Genomic DNA, 15,771 nt, shown 5'->3' with positions numbered 1-15,771 from the left:
GTGCTGTTAAAAAAGGATTGGGTCCCTTCAGTGCCAAGGAGGAGACCTTGTGAGCTGTTCCTCCCTGTGTGCCTGTGTTTCCATGTGCACTGCATGGTTGTGGGACTGAGGTCAAGAATTCTGTTTAGAAAGGAAAATACAAGGAAAGCAAACCAGCCCTGAAAGCTGGGCTGATGTCAGAGGCTTCCCTGGCCCTGGTGATGGCCAGACCTGCCTGTGTCCTTCCCTTGTGCTTCAGGAGGGTTCTGAGAATAAACCTTGAGACCAAAGAAAGTTGCTGTGCAGGGCCAGGTGTGGCTTGTGCTGCTTTGCTGAAGGGTTTGTGTGCTCTGCTGTGCAGAGTCCCCAGAGTCACCCAGCCCTGCTCCTGCCCCCCTGGGCTCTGGGGGCCCAGGCTCAGCTCCCTGCTCCCAGCAAGATCTGCCTGGGTTTATTTTATTTATTTTTTTAAATAAAGGCTGTGCTGTCACATGGCATTAGCGGTCCTGCCTTCAGCCAGCCACAGCCTGCCACTGTTGCTTAGCAACTCTGATCATCTCCAAAATCCAAATTGCTGATACTCCAGAGCACAGGAGGGATGGGAGCTGCTACCTGGGGGGAGAGGGGCTCAATTCTCACCAGGCCCCAAATCTGTGCTTGAAGAGGGGGCAGGAGGGTCAGGCAAGCCAAGCATCAACTCCAGCCTGCTCACCACTGCTCTGGCTGAGGCAGGGCATCTTTTGGTGGGGCTTTTTGTGCCCTTTGGAGGATAACTGAGGTCAGGGGAGCAGAAAATAGGCTTCCTAGGGTTTGCCCTGCCTCACTTTCCCTCCCTGTATCCCCCTACAAGCACGTTCCTGCTCTGAAATCTGCTCCTCAGCAGAGGCTGGGGATGTTTCCATGGCAAGAGGAGCCATCACATGGAGATTTTGGTGTAAGAGCAGCTGCTCTGTGGCTGTCTCACCTGTTGAGCTCTCTAGACACAGCTCCCCTGCTGTGCCATCACACCCTGTGTTGGGGTAGCAGCCAGAATTGCAGCTTCTCACTCCAATCTTGCATCCCTGCTCCCCAGGGAATGCCTTTACTCTGACAGCATCTCCCAGCAGAGGGGAGGCTGCTGTGGCAGGTGTCAGGGTTGCTGGAGAAAGTCCTTGCCAGTAGTTCCACCTTCAGGATGCACATCCAGAGGGGCGAGGTTTAACCACAGCCTGTCAAAATGGGGCAGACAAAATCCCATTCAATACCAGCAACCCTCTCAGACAAGGATGTCCTGTCTGAACCTGTGCTGTGTTGGACTCTGTGCCTTCCCAGAGGCCTGGAGGCCCCTGTTGATGGCTTGGGAGCATGAGAATATGGGAACTGGGACTTCATTCCTGATGGGTGATGTCCTTGCAGCAAGGATTAATCCCAGCCAGGCTCCCTGTGAGCAGGGGACTGCTCTGCACTGCCCATTTCCCAAGTCTGGCTGAGTTTATTGTGGAGAGGAGGAGTATGGGTGGGAGGAGGAGACAGGCAATGAGGGGTTTTAAGCAAAAGATCTCATTAGTTACATATATCTGCCAGTTTCCATAGTAACTGGGGAAGAGAGGAAGCCTAAATCTGAGTGAGTCTGGGTAGCTGCATGCCTGAACCATCCTGGACCTGCAGGGAGCTGCTCCGGAGCCCAGGGAGCAAAGGGGTGCAGCAAAGGGTCCAGGCTGCCCTGGGGAGAGGCAGTGGATCCAAGTGTCTGCATCAGGGTGTGGATTTGCCCTTTGCTTCCTCCTCCCTCCATTTCCTGGGGCTTGAACAGGCTCTGCTGTCCTCTCTCCAGTCCCTCAGCACAGACTGGTGTCCATTGTCAGATCTGGCACCCTGTGGATCTCTGTGTCTGTAGGTGCAGGGATGGATTAGAGCTGCATGGCCACTTTGTGCTGCTCCTCTGCTGCTGTCCTGCTCCCTGTGCTCCTTCAGCTGGATCCCACATTTCCAGTCTCTGGCCTTTCAGTGCAAGTTGGTTTAAGGCTGTTTCTCTCCCTCATTTTTTGTCAGTAGTGTCCAACCTGCTCTGAATAACCCAGCATAGATAGTGTTCCACCTGCCCCAGCAAGGAGTTCAATTTCTCCTGTTGGGCACCAGGAATGGGAATTTGCCAACGGTGCTTTGGGATCTTCCGCCCAAAGTGTGACTGTGCCCCTTTACAGGCATCCACAGCCTCATGTTTGCTCTGTGCTGAGGAATCCCTTGGCATCCAGGGGCTGCTGGTTTGGGTCCTGGTGTATTTGCCTGTTCTGGTTTCCTCAAAAAGTCCCTTAGAAATAATGTGTGGGGCAATGACACCCGTCCAGGTGTGCAGGTGAAATCACACCTTCTCTGCAAGGGCTGAGGTCAGGCTGTGTGTTAAAACTGTACCACAGCCCTGTGATGTCTAGAGACAGTGTCTGGGGGAGGGAGGTTTACCCTTTCAATTAATTGCTTTTTAAAAAAGGGAAAGGATTTTTACTACCTTGTAGGACATGGATTTGGCCAGAAGTGTCTGTGTGTGAGTGAAGTAGGAGGGAGCTCTTGTGGCTGGGACAGGACCTCAGAACCTGAGCAAGCCTCAGGCTGTGATTTTTGTTCTTTTCCACCTTCATCTTCTGACTTTTTGGCTGCCTGTAGGTGGATGGGGGTTGTAGAGAAAGCAGAGTCCTCTTCCCCTCTGAGCAGCCTTTAAAGTCTCACCTTGATCAAGTCCTGAGTGACCCAGGGCAGTGAGAGCCCTGCAAAATGGGCAAATACTTACCAAGAGATCACAGCCTGAAGGGAATGAGGTGGGTCCATGGAGAGAACTGGAATTTTTTTCTCCTTGTGTCACGTGTGCTCCTGTCCCCAGGGAAGGAGCCAGCATTTCCCTGTGCCCGTGCATCCTGGAATGCTCCCCAGGGCTGTCCTGTCTCTGCAGATGATGGATCTGGACTAACAGATGTCTTTTTATTCCCTTCCCTCCAAAGACACTGTCTCCAGCAAGCTGCAGAACAACAATGTCTACACCATTGCCAAGAGGAACGTGGAGGGGCAGGACATGCTCTACCAGTCCCTGAAGCTCACCAACGGCATCTGGATCCTGGCCGAGCTGCGCATCCAGCCCGGGAACCCCAACTACACGGTGAGGGGTCACAGCAGAGGGCAGGGCACAGCCTGGGCTCCTGCTGCCTCACCCCCACACCGAGCTCTTCCTCCCTGCCCTTCCTCCCTCCTGCTCGCTCGGTGTTGAGGGAGATGCTGTTAATTTGGCTGGAGGGGTGAGGAGTGCCTAACACGGGAAGAGTGAGGAGCAACAGAATTCCCCTGCTCTGTCACCAGTGAGCTGGGACAGTGCCTGCTCAGCAATGAGCAGTGACTTGCCAAGGTTACCCAGAGATAAAGCCAAGAGATATTAGCAAGGAAGCATTGCCAGGGTGCCCTTCCCCCTCTTATAGACAAGGGGAAATTTATGCCCCGCCGTGTTCCCGGCTGTCTGTGGCCCTGTGCTGGCACCAGCCCGGGGCTGGTGGGAAGGTGCTCTCTGTCCTGCTTCATGCACCCCTGTGACTCTTCTCTTTGACTTCACTGCCCTTCTGAGGGACCTGTGTGTCTCTGGTATTAGAGGATTTATCTCCTGTTGGAAGCTGTGCCAGGAGTTTTGACAGAAATCTGTGGTCTGGGGAGCTGCGGGGTGAATGTGAGCATTGGAAGGTGATTTAAAGTGTTTGCACAAGGTTTGATGCTGCAAGCCTGGTCTCAGCCTGATCTTTGCTTTAGAGAGGAGTGACAGCCAAGTTTGTGTCCATCAGGACTGAGCAGCAAATCCTTAGAAGCCCTTGGGTTTAAGTGCTGTGATTTGCAGCCTGAGGACAAGCACAGGTCCCTTGTCTTAGTTTGGGACCATGTCCCCTTTCCTCCTGCCTGTGGGGCCGCCTACATTTGCTGAGAATGTGGGAACCCCACAGTGGGAGTTTGCTTTTGTTTTCCTCCTGCTTACAGCAAGCTCTGAAAGGGCAGTTTGAGGTTGGTGGTGAAGAAAGCAGGAGGAATGTTCTGTGTGATTGTCAGCAGCCACGTCCATCCCATTCCCAGCTGCCCTTGTGGCCGTGGCAGGAAGCTCCTGCCCCCGTTTGCCCCAGCACTAACCTCTCCTCTCCTCTCCACAGCTCTCCCTGAAATGCCGAGCTCCAGAAGTGTCCCAGTACATCTACCAGGCCTACGATGCCATCTTGAAAAACTAACAGGAGGTGGAGCCTGTGCCTCACCCTGCAGAAGGAGGGGGGGAAAAGGGGTCCCCAGAACCTCCTTCACCGCCAGCGCAGGGGAAAAGCACTCGTAACTGGAAGCAGCTGTATTCATGTGTAGGATTTCAGTCAAAGGCACTGATTAAACAAGGTAGCAATTAGTATCCACGTGCTAACGATGATAGGGAACAAGCCCCTTTGGTATTTTTAGCATCCATGGAGTTTGTAACCACTGCTTCAAACTACTCCCGTGTCCCCCTCGCCCCTCACTCATCCGTTCTCGTGGGCTTCTCTCCATTTTGTGCCAATGTTCAGTGTTTTCTAAATGGCTTTAGGTGTAGTTTGGATTTTGTAAAATAACTGCTCATTGGAAAAACAAAAAAAACACCGAGCAAAAACCACATGTCTGCTCATTAAAACAAGGCAAAAGTGTCAAAAACATAACACTGCACTTCATTTTATATTTTTATACTTTTTTTTTTTGAGTTTTTCTATTTTAATTGGCTTAAAAAGAAGATGATTGCAAGGAAGTCTTGGGAAGTCCCCAGCAGGGACATGGGGCTCTAGCAGGGTGAGCACAGCCTCGGGGAATTAGGAGCAGAGCCATCAGTTGCGTCCTAGGAGGGGGCATGGAGCCCTAAGGAGGGGTTTTTATTACTCCTGTGCTGGCTTCATGGTGTTTTCACTCCAGCCATCTCCCTGCCTCATGAGCTGGTGATTTGAGGAGTGAGGCTGCTTTTGTGTGGGGAGGAGCAGCAGGCCTGGATGGGTAACAGGGCAGGGGTGGATGAAATGAAGGAAATGAGCCTGTTCTCAGAGCAAAAGGCTTATGCCAGAGCTCCAGGTGTGGTCTCTGCATCCTCACCCATGTGCAGCCCCTCTTCCTCCCGTTCTTTCCGTGCCTGCTGAGGCCAAGCTGCCTCCTCAGCCATCCCTGAGCTGTGCCCCCCTGTCCCAGCGCTGGCCCTGGCAATTCCCAGGCTCGTGGTGGCACATCCAGATGTGGCACTGCCCCTTCCCCGGCAGGGCTGCAGTGTCAGCCGGGCCCCCACAGAGAGGGGCTGCTGCTGGCAGTGCCCCAGGATGCCAGGGGAGTGGAGTGACTCTCCCTGTTGCCATGCTGCCCCCAGACCCCAGGCTGGGCATGGTGGGAGATGGTTTGGGCTTGGCCGTGTTTGCTCCCTGCCTGCCTGGGGCACTCAGCTTCCAGCTGGGCTGGGTGGAGCAGCTCATGGAAGGGTTTCTCCCGTTGGCAGCTCCACTCTTTGTGCCCAGAGACACACAGTGGCCAGAGCCAGCCAGGTTCCTGCTCTGACTCCCTGTCCCAAGCAGCCCCATGCCCTGGCCCCTTTTTTCCAAGCTGTCCCTTAGAGCCAGGATTGTTTCCCTTCCAGTCCACAGCTGTGGACTCGTCCCATTGCAACCACTCAGTGCTGCAGCAACAGCAGTGAAAGCAAAGCCTCTTGCATGTCCCTGCTCCATCCATAGCTTGTCCTGCTTAATCCAAGCCCCAATCCAGATCTCCCTCCCCAGCATGCTTGGACATCTCCTCCCCAGCTAACAAAGCTCTTGCGTGTAGCAACCCCCCTGTTGTCCTTTTAGATGCCACTTTCACAGTCAGTAAACGTTTCACGGTGGGAGATCGTTCATCAGGGCTTTGGCACTGACTGCAGCCAAGAAACCAGTGCTGGGAAAAGGTCACAGTGTCCTGGGAGAGGCTCCAGCAGGACCCAGGAGCTGCACGACCCTGAGGAAGGTGGTGTCCCTGTGTAGGAACCCCTGTGCTCTGGCTGGGGGGAAGAAAGTGGGGCAGAGCTGGAGCAACCCAGCCCTTGAGCCTTGCCCACGTGTGCTGGGAGGTGATTTGCTCCAAGCCCTGCGGGTGGAGTATAAAAATCATTAACAGAGCAATTAAGGAAGCACCAGTGGCACTGAGTGCGGTGCTGTGTGGGGCAGGGAGGAGAGAGCAGCTTCGAGGTGGGCAGGGGTTGCTGAGCACCCCCTTCTCTTGCTAAATTCCTTCCCAGCTTTTGGGATGGGTGTCTCACCCCGGGGCAGAGCCGCGGCTCGTGGTGGCGTTCCCTCCGCCCCTGCTCGTTCGAGTGTTCCCGTTCGTGTTGCTCTTCAGGCTTTGCCTGCCCTCCGTGTCAATAAACTCATTTCCACGAGGCTCTGGCTGCGTGTGGCTCTGTGGGAATGGGGAGAGGAGCCATCCCCTGGTGCTGGCTCTGCCCAGGGGAGCAGCAGGACTGAAGGCTGGGTTTGGTGGGAAGGAGCCTCTTTGCTCACCAGGCTTCTTTTTCCACCAGCCACTTCTACAGCACAGACCCCCCCAAATTTGGGACGTGCAGGAGGAGGAGCCAGCAACTTTCCTTGGTGCTCCAACAGCTGCTTCTCATCTCAAAGGGCAGCAGGGACAGAGTCAGATGAGGAGCAGAAGATGGATGTACCCATTTAGCCCTTTTGGTGCTCCAGGGAAGCTCTGTGTAGTGTGACCTTCCCTGTGGAGAAATTATAAAATCCTGGGAGTCAGGGATGTGTTTGGATTGCTTTGCAGTGCTGCTGTTGTTTTTCAGAAGGCTTTGCCATCTCTGGTCCCATCTCAAGCAAGATGGGTTGGGCTGCAAAACCTCTGTGCCAGGCCAGAGCCAAGCTTGGGCAGCCCCAAACTCAGTACTTGAAGTGGCCAGAAATCCAACAGAAGAAGCAGCAGGATTGGGGGGGTGTTGCTCTGGAGCAGGGTAACCTTTTCCCTCACCCTGCCCAGCTTTGGCTTAGCAGCACCTGGATTTTGGGAACTTCTACCCTCTGTGGAGGGCAGGTACCATATCAGCCAGTGTTGCCCTGCCCTGGGATGGTTTTGTGTTAGAAGCAGGTGCACCTGTCAAGTAACAACAGTGACAGGCTGGCTTGGGGTCCCTGATCTTGCTGTTGTGCCCCTTCATGCATCCCTGGTATGCCTGGGATGGGATCATCTTTCCCTGCTGGGGTGAGCCTGCAGCAGCATTTGGCCCAACAGGAGCAAAAGCTGCTGTGGGATGTTCAGGGCTCTGCCCTGTCAGCTGCTGTCCCTTCATGTCCTGTGGCAAAGGGAGAGGTTTCATCCTCCCTCCCTGTTCTGCCAGAGGCTCCTCGAGAACAATCTGGTCTTTGCTGCTGCTGATTTGCAGACGCTGTGCCCTGTCAGCAGGGACACACCAGCCCCCTGGGAGCTGGGCTTGTCATTAGCAGTGTCACCCGTGGGGCTCAGGGGACACAGGTGATGCTCCCTGAGCTGGGAACTGCCAGAGGGAATTGGTCCCCACAGCCTTCCCTGTTCCTGAGGCCACGCTGTGGTTCAGGGACCTCCTGAGTTGTTCCTTGCTGCTCTGGCTGGAGCTGGGACAAATCCTACTGTGCTGGGTGGGCTCCCCAAAATCCCTGCTGCTTCCACTGGCCTCACACCCATCCTGCTCCGTGCCAGGGACAGCAGGTCCCTGAGCCCACGATGGGCTGTGGGGGAGACAGGGACTCAGGGGAGGATGTTGGATCTGGCTGAGGCAGGAGCTGACCATAGCCACCAGCTCTGCCTGTCCCCTGCTGCCACCTGCACATCAGGACACAGGAACTCTTGGATGGATGATTTTTGGTTTGCCTTGGACTCGTGTCGCTGAGACTGGGATAAACCTCCCAGCCAGCAGGGACATGCCAGGATCCAGCCCCACTCCCCTCCCCCCCTCCCCCCCCCCCGTATATTAAATTTCACACATAAAACTGCAACTGAAGAGCATCTCGGAGGGAACTGCTAAAAATAGCCCCGAGGCTGGAGCCTGAATTGTGCAGGAGAGTTCATGTGCAGCCCGATCCCTGCGCTCTCCCAGAAGCATTCCAGGGCTCGGCGCTGCTTTAGGCGATGCGGGGAAAGGGAGCAGCGTCTTGGGCTGGTGCTAACCCCAGGGACACATAAATATTCCCCTGCCGCGAGCATCGGGCAGCTTTGCAGAGAGATAACGCCCAGATCTCTGCCAGCCCGGGCGCAGCGTGGGACATGAGGAGGGGGCTGTGACCCCCTTTGCCTGGTGCTAGGGTGGCACAAGGGCTGCACCAGCTGCCCTTGTGCCCCCCAGCCGTGGGGCTGTGTCTGCCGTCCCCTTGTCCCCCAGGAAGGATGTGGCACTGTGTTTTCCCCTTCACCCCCTCTTCACCCCGGAGATGATGTTTTTTTCCCAGCCAAAGGTGCTGACGAGGCTGGGGGGAGCCCGGCCGAGCTGTCGCCGGTGCTCGGGCTCAGCCAAGCCCGTGTAGTCGCAGCCAGACCTGTGCAGACACCTCGGTGCTCGCTGGTGTCACAGGCAGCCGGAGTGGGGTTTGGGGGCTGTTCCGAGGAGCAGAGGGGTGCAGGGAGTCCATCAGCAGCGTGTCCCGGGGGCCCGGACCATGTTCCTGGAGGTGCAGCCAGCATCTTCCCTCTGTCCAGCACGCAGGTAAACGCTCCGTGCGGGGTGACCCAGAAATGCAGACACTGCAACAGAAATGTCCCTCCTTTGGTGGGGCCGCGACCAGCCTGGGCTCAGGGTCCCTCCGGGCACAGAGCAACCCCCAGCCCCGCCCGCGGGCCAGGGGCCGGCACGGGAGGAGGTGAAGCGACGTGCCCAGGAGCACAGCGAGCAGCAGTGTCGGAGGAGGGAAAGACTCCCTGGGAGGGCTCCTGCCCACCTCCCCCGGAGTCTGGCCCGTGGGACTCGTCCGGGGTGGGCATGAGAGCCCAGATGCCGCTGGGCGCCGGGGAGAGAAGGGGTGACGCCGCTGCACCCAGCACACTGCAGGGGGGACATGGGAGGGTCTTTTCCCATCGGCGCCTCCCCAGAGCCCCGGGAGAAGCCGGTGTCTCTGCTGGATTCCTGCGGCTCTCTCTGTGCATTCCCTGCCTCCTTCCCTCCAGGGCACTGCCCGCATCCTTCCCGGGCATCCTCTGCATCCCTGCCTGAGCTCTGCCTGCCTCCCTCCCTCCATCCCTCCCTCCATCCCTCCCCAGGCGCTGCCCGCCTCCCGCCTGGGCATCCCCGCCATCCCACCGGGCGCTGCCGGCTCCATCCCTGCCCGGACACCGCCGGCCCCCCCGCCGTGCCCCGGCCGGGCTCCCCGCTCCCCGCCGCCGCCCCCCGGTGTGGCCGCGCCGGGCGGGGGCCGGGCCGGGCCGGGGCTCTGCAGCGGGGCCGCCCGCCCCGCGCCGGGCTCGCCGCATGGCTCCGCCGCCCGCCGGGGCGCCGCCGGCCCGGGCCGCCGCTGCCAGGTACGGGGGATCCACCGGGAAGGGCAGGACGTGGGGTGGGGGTGGGGGTGGGGGTGGGGGGGCAAAGTTACCGCTGGGCAGGGCCGGGGGCGGCTGCCATGAGGGGACAAGGGGGAAAGTTGAGCGCCGGTGCTCTCCGCTCCCCTTCGCCCGCCGGCACGGCGGCTGCGGGTGTCGTCCCCCCTCGGCATCCCCCGATCCCCACCAGCCCCAGCGACCCCGCGGGCCGGGGGTGCTGCGCTGCCCAGTGCGGCCGGAGCATCCCCGGGAGGGTCTGGATGCGGGGGGTGCGGGGAACGGGGGGTGCGGGATGTGGGGTGAGGGAAGCTGCCCCCGCCCCCGCCCTACGGGGCTCAGGGGTTGCTCCTTCCAGTGTCCCAGGCGTGGCAGCGTGGCCAAGGTCGCAGCGGGGGCCGGAGCCACCTTTCCCGGGAGCCCCCTGCGAGCCCCCGCCCGGCCCTGCAGCCCGCGGAGCCCGGACTGGTGCTGAGCGCCCGAGGACCCGCGGCTGGTCCCTGCTCCACCACCCCACCGTGGGGTGCCCCGAAGGGTCCCCCTGCTGTGCCTCAGTTTCCCACAGTAGCTGCTTGTAGGGCCGGGGACCATCAGGTCGGGCTCTGATGTTTTTGGGGTGCGCCGTCCCCGCGTGCCAGCACAGAGGACGATGAGGTTCTGGCGGAGGCACAGCGGGGCTCAGCCTGTGCCCCAGTTCCAGGGACCCCTGCGGGCACTGGGTTTCCAGTTGTGTCGCTCCATCACCCTCCAGCCCCGCAGAGGAGCTGGGGACGCTGCTGTGAGGAGGAAGGGTTTGTGGGGACAGGGCTGTCCCTGCAGCAGAGTAGCCCCCCGGGACCTGCAGTGACAGTGCTGTCTGCTGGCGGAGAAAGGCCCTGGTAGGGTCGGGCCTGGGGGCTCCTGCACCCCCCATTTCCCTGCATCTGGCACAGAAATGTTCCCACTGCCGGGGCTGGGGACAGCCAGCACCCCGGGGGACAGTGCCAGCAGCACGGGGGGGACAGGGTCTCCGGTCCTGGCGTGAGGGGGGTGAGGATGGTGTGAGCCATGGCCCAGCCGAAGGGACCCCGGGCAGCTTGGCCACTCCAGCACCCAGCAATGGGAGCGGCTGTGCCCAGGCTCCCCCTGGGGTAATCTCCATCAAGCAAGCACTACAGGGTGTTTGAACCTGACACTTTCAGCTGCTGCCCTGCACTTCGGGGATGGTTTTCAGGGAAAATGGGCCAGAGCATCAGAAATTGGTCAAAGCATCCACACTTTGGGCCAAAGCACAAGCTGCTTCCTGGGGATGAGAGGGAGTGGAAGTGAGACCCTTCCCCTCGCCTGTGCCATCCCCATCACAGCTCCTGCTCGGGAGCCCGGTGCCAGCGAGTGTTTGGACTCCTCCGACTCAGTTCCCACATCCCTGTGTGTGCGTTATCCCCCCGTGTCTCCCCACGCGTGGGCCCTGCCGGGGCCCCTCCGGCCTCAGCACATGCGGTGGCTCTGGGCTCACCCTGTCAGCTGGCTTGCAAATGAGTTCCCATCAAGTTAATTGCCCAGCCGCTCAAAGCCTGAAACGAAACGTTCAAGCTGTCTCTCGCAGGCGCACAGCGATCTCCCCCCGCCCGGCAAAAGGCAATTCCGGCTGTCCAAGCGGAGGGAAGATGGATTCCCCGGCTTGGGACAGCACCGGGAAGGAGCAGCTGGTGCCAGTGGCCATGGGTTGAGTCCCCAGCACAGCCTGGGACCCTGCTGCTGCCGGGCTGAGCAAACCCTGAGCCGCAGACAGAGCCTTTCCTTGTTCTGGTACTGAAAGGGCTGAATGTGCCTGTGAGAACCTTCCCGGAATAAAATTCACTCAAATCCTGGCTCTCCTTGGCTGCTGGGGTGGGAGGCTCCAAGGGAGACCCTGAGGTCCTGCAGTGCCAAGGCCCCTGGGTACATTGTCAGCTCCTGCTTGGAAAAACGTCCCCTGAAGCACCACCACTGTAACTCCGGGGTGTCTCTCGGACCTGACCAGCTTCTCCTTGGCCTTGCAGTGACGGGGAGCCCCGGAGGGGAAATGCATCCTGAATGGGGCTGAGGCCCCCTGCTCGGGAATATGCAGCCTCGGCACCGCGGAGGCAGCACCAGGGCAGCGGCCGGCGCGCGGCGGGATGGTGGCAACCTTCAAGATCGCCGTGCTGGGAGCCCAGGGCGTGGGCAAGAGCGCCATAGTCCGGCAGTTCCTGTACAACGAGTTCAGCGAGGTCTGCGTGCCCACCACGGCCCGCCGCGTCTACCTGCCCGCCGTGGTCATGAACGGCCACGTCCACGACCTGCAGATCATGGACTTTCCCCCCATCACCGCCTTCCCTGTCAACACCCTGCAGGTAGGGGGGCACCCGAGGGGCCTCCACCTCTGGGGGTCTGCGGTGACCCCCCCTGTGGTGGGGTTTTGCTGTTAAAACCTGTGGGGTTCCAGTTCTGCCTTTTGGGGGATGCTTCTCCCTCCACGTCAGGGTTTGGTTGCTAAATGAGGGATTGTGTCCTCATGGATGCTGGCTGAGCGGGTCCAGGATAAAGTGTGTTTTGAAGTCAGGTGACAACAAACACAAGAGAGGTGGCATCCCACTCCAAGGAGTGTGGCTGGCTCTGGCATTGCCCACAGGCACGTCCAGCTGGGGTCCTGGAGCACTGGGATCCAGTTCCATGGCTGTCGGAGCCAACAGCAGAACATTTGGGTGAAACCCAGGGGTTCCAGGAGAGCCAGAGTCCTGATGCACCCACTGCCCAAGCCAGGCAGAGCTTACCCACTCCTGGGAGTGGCCATCACCCCCTCCAGCATTGCCTGGGCTTGTTCCTGGAGCTCTGAACCCACCACTCCTCCTCTACCCCCTCAGGCGCTTCCAAAGCACCCCCAAAAGGCATTGTGGTGTTGGAAAGTGCCAACAACTTCTGGGTGGAATTAATGGGGGAAAAGGGGGTGTTAAGCTCATGCTATAACCCCACTGCCAGGAGCACAAGTTGTGTCACCACTGTGGGGAAAGGAGCTGGAGGTTCCCAGCTGTGGCTGCAGCCACGCTGGAGGGCAGTGCCACCAGTGGGGCCACCTCAGTTAGTTACAGTGTCCCTGTCCCCAGCAGGGCCAGAGTCACAGGGGCCATGAAGTGCTCCAGGAGTCCCTGTACCTTCAGGCAGGAGATGAAATGAGCACTCCAGGGGTGAGGAGAAGGTTTAAAAATTAATGGGTGAGTGCAGGGAACGAAAGGTCAGCGTGAGAAGCAGCCTGAAATAGCAAAGGGTAATTTATTGACACGGCAGCCGATGCTCACACTCCATTAACTCCCTGCCTTGCTGCACTCCAGAGGAGGCGGCCTCTGGGAACAGATGGAGGTTTCCAGGGAAGAGAGGGTGATCAGAGGGATGGCTCTGAGGGGAAAGGAGAGAGCCATGGTGAGGGATACGGCTCTGTCTGCTGGGAAACATCGTGGACTCAGCTCCGTGCCAGGAGAAGATCCCTGCAGTGCTGTCCTGGAAGAGGAGCAGGAGCCAGTGGCTCTCTGACATCCTGCTCCTGCAGTGCAACACTTCTCCAGCTCAAGCATCCCAGGAACCTGCACTGCGTGAGGAAAATCATCCTGACATCACAGGGCCTGAGCAAGCTGCCCCCCAGCACGGTGAAATAGCTGCAGTTCCTTGTCTCACGGATGTATCAGGACCCAGAGGAACCCCGAGGCTGCTGCTCCTTCCTCCTGCATCTCTGAGCCCGAGGATCTCCCCAGCATCTCCCACTCTGTGCCACTCTGCTCCCTCCCAGCTCCTTCCCCTGCTGCCCTCTGTGATGGAGGACACGCATCCCAAAACTCCCCTTTCCCCATCTCATTCTGATCATAAACTCGGGAAGGGCTGAATCATGGCTCTGAAGGGGTTTGCTCAGGGAGAAGTGATGCCTTTCCTCCCTGGACAGTCTTTCTCCTTTCCAGAGGCACTCAGGAGGGTTGTGCAGTGCTGCCTGCAGGGGCTGCCGTTCCCAGTCCCACTGCTGGGATGGGAAAGTGCCTGAAGTGAGGCAGACTTTCACTCATAGCATGAAAAAAAAAATCTAGTTGTTCCCATAAACCCAAGGACTTCCTAACAGCATGAATTTCTCACAGCTCCAGATTTTGGCTGCAGAGAGGCCACTCCTGCCCGCCTCTGCCCTGGATCCACATCTTGCTCTCACAGACTCAGTTCCTGAGCAGCCTCTGCTCCTCTTCTGTCCCCATGTCCCCTCCAGACAGACCTGCTGTCACCTTCCTCCTCTGACCCACAGAGCTGCTGGTGCATCACCCTCAGACCTCGGATGGGGCTCAGCATCCTCCTCACCTGCCCTGCCCCAAAAAACAGGGTGCATCACTAATTAACACAGCTAATTAGCAGCTCTGGAGGATGAAGCTCTTACAGCCAGGGCAGGGGGCTGCACTCAGCCCCACTCCCAGCTCAGCTCTGTGCTGTAATTAGGCTGCAATCCTCCCTCAGGAGTGGAATTGGGGCTGACAAATCCTGTCACCTCTCCCCTGGATTGACAGGAGCGATAAGGGATCTCTGGAGATGGGGGGACGGCTGCAGAGCTGTGGGGGCACACACAGATGGGCCAGGGCAGAGCAGAGGTGGGTGCTGGGTGTTGGGGCTGGGGAATGTGCAGCCCCCCTGCTGCCACAGCAGCCTCCTTGGGGTGCCCACCCCCAGAACAGGGCAGGGCAGGGCATCCCCCAGGCACAGCAGCGGGGCTGAGCCAGGATTGATCCCTCTCTGCACCTTGCAGGAGTGGGCAGACGTGTGTTGCAGGGGGCTCCGGAGTGTCCATGCCTACATCCTGGTCTATGACATCTGTTGCTTTGACAGCTTCGAGTACATCAAAACCATCCGCCAGCAGATCCTGGAAACAAGGTAGGGATGGCTTTGGGATGGTGCATCCCCACGGTGGCAGAGCCCCGTGGCTCCTGGCAAGGGAGCTTGGCACCAAGGGGGTACATCTTGGCATCAGAGATGAGATATCAGACTGGCACAAAGCCCCTTTGCAGGGATGGGAACCCAAAACCCCAAGCAGGCTCCTCTGAACCCAGGCTGGAGGATTCTCTGCTGCCAGCCCCAAAAATGAGCTGCAAAATGCCCAGCAAAGGGTCACAATTCCTGCCTCATTCCTGACAGAATTCCCAGGAAAGCAGGATTAGCTGCCCTCTGTGAGATTCCACACCAGCAGCACATCCAGCACCCTTCACTTCACATCCACACCTTTCACTCTTACTCCCAAGAGAGGAAAAACAGGGTTAAGGTTGGCAGAGCTTTGAGGAGCCTGTCTGGGAACAGGCTTTAATTTTGGCTATGGATTTGTGCATTAGTGTGCCAAGCAGGTACACCTGTGGGTGAGCCCTGGAGATGCACGAGGGGTGGCTGGCTGTGGAGAGGGACAAGGGGACAAGGCACGCTCCCCTTGGCGAGCCACAGCCGAGAGCCTTTTTGGGATGGGTTGAGCTCTGTGGGCCGGCGGGCTGTCACTCTGTGCTCCGTCCCCTGCCACCCTCTGTCACCGCCCGCCCTCCGCAGGGTCATCGGCACCTCGGAGACACCCATCATCATCGTGGGCAACAAGCGGGACCTGCAGCGGGGCCGGGTGATCCCGCGCTGGAACGTCTCCAACCTGGTGAAGAAGACGTGGAAGTGCGGCTACATCGAGTGCTCGGCCAAGTACAACTGGCACATCCTGCTGCTCTTCAGCGAGCTGCTCAAGAGCGTGGGCTGCGCCCGCTGCAAGCACGTCCACACCACCATCCGCTTCCAGGGCGCGCTGCGCAGGAACCGCTGCACCATCATGTGAGCCCCCTGCCCCCAGGGACCCCAGGGCTGCCCGCACTCAGGGGTGGTTCTGCTCCCCGGGCGGTGGGAGCTGTGCTGGAGGCACCTCGGGGGTTGCTGAGGTGGCATTTGGGGACGGGGCACCTTGAGCGGCGTGGTGCAGGGGGTGGCCAGGCTGCCTGGGGGTAGTGAGGACTGAGGGATGGCCTTGGCTAAACCCATGAGCTCTCTCCAAGCCTCCAGTGCTTGAGGCCAAAGCCATCCCAGGGGGGTGTACAGGGCACTGGAGGGTGGAGGAGGTAGCACCTCTGGGGTACCCTCAGAGGGTGCCAGATTTTGGCTGTCGGTTCATCCTTGCCAGTTCCTGCCCTGGCAGCGCAGGGGCAATGCTTGGTGCTGCCTGCCTGCCCTCACCTGCTCCTGGGAGGGAATTACCCGGCGCCGGTATCCCGGTGTTCTGGGGGTGGTGCTGTCTCT

General features: G+C 59.1%; 2 protein-coding genes across 4 annotated transcripts in view; both read left to right on the top strand.

The window, feature by feature from the left end:
* AP2B1 (adaptor related protein complex 2 subunit beta 1) overlaps nt 1-4,652 on the top strand; it is a 75,006-nt gene extending 70,354 nt beyond the window's left edge. For both annotated transcript variants that reach the window (XM_068210316.1, XM_068210315.1), the window contains 2 exons: nt 2,952-3,106; nt 4,131-4,652. In XM_068210316.1, coding sequence (XP_068066417.1) covers nt 2,952-3,106; nt 4,131-4,205 — 230 coding nt within the window. In that variant the 3' untranslated portion in view covers nt 4,206-4,652. The remainder of the gene's footprint in view (nt 1-2,951; nt 3,107-4,130) is intronic.
* A 3,880-nt stretch (nt 4,653-8,532) lies between these two features.
* On the top strand, nt 8,533-15,504 carry RASL10B (RAS like family 10 member B). 2 transcript variants are annotated; one of them, XM_068210297.1, is made up of 4 exons: nt 8,533-8,671; nt 11,517-11,849; nt 14,264-14,388; nt 15,046-15,504. In XM_068210297.1, the coding sequence occupies exons 2-4, from the start codon at nt 11,634-11,636 to the stop codon at nt 15,314-15,316; spliced, it is 612 nt and encodes a 203-aa protein (XP_068066398.1). In that variant the 5' UTR covers nt 8,533-8,671; nt 11,517-11,633; the 3' UTR covers nt 15,317-15,504. The 2 variants fall into 2 exon arrangements, with proteins under 2 accessions (XP_068066398.1, XP_068066397.1); XM_068210296.1 differs by lacking the exon at nt 8,533-8,671 and adding an exon at nt 9,179-9,480.
* Nucleotides 15,505-15,771: the final 267 nt, after the last annotated feature.

The sequence above is a fragment of the Anomalospiza imberbis genome, chromosome 20 (assembly GCF_031753505.1).
Source record: "Anomalospiza imberbis isolate Cuckoo-Finch-1a 21T00152 chromosome 20, ASM3175350v1, whole genome shotgun sequence".
NCBI lineage: Eukaryota > Metazoa > Chordata > Aves > Passeriformes > Viduidae > Anomalospiza > Anomalospiza imberbis.
This window is presented reverse-complemented; position numbering and strand designations above follow the sequence as displayed.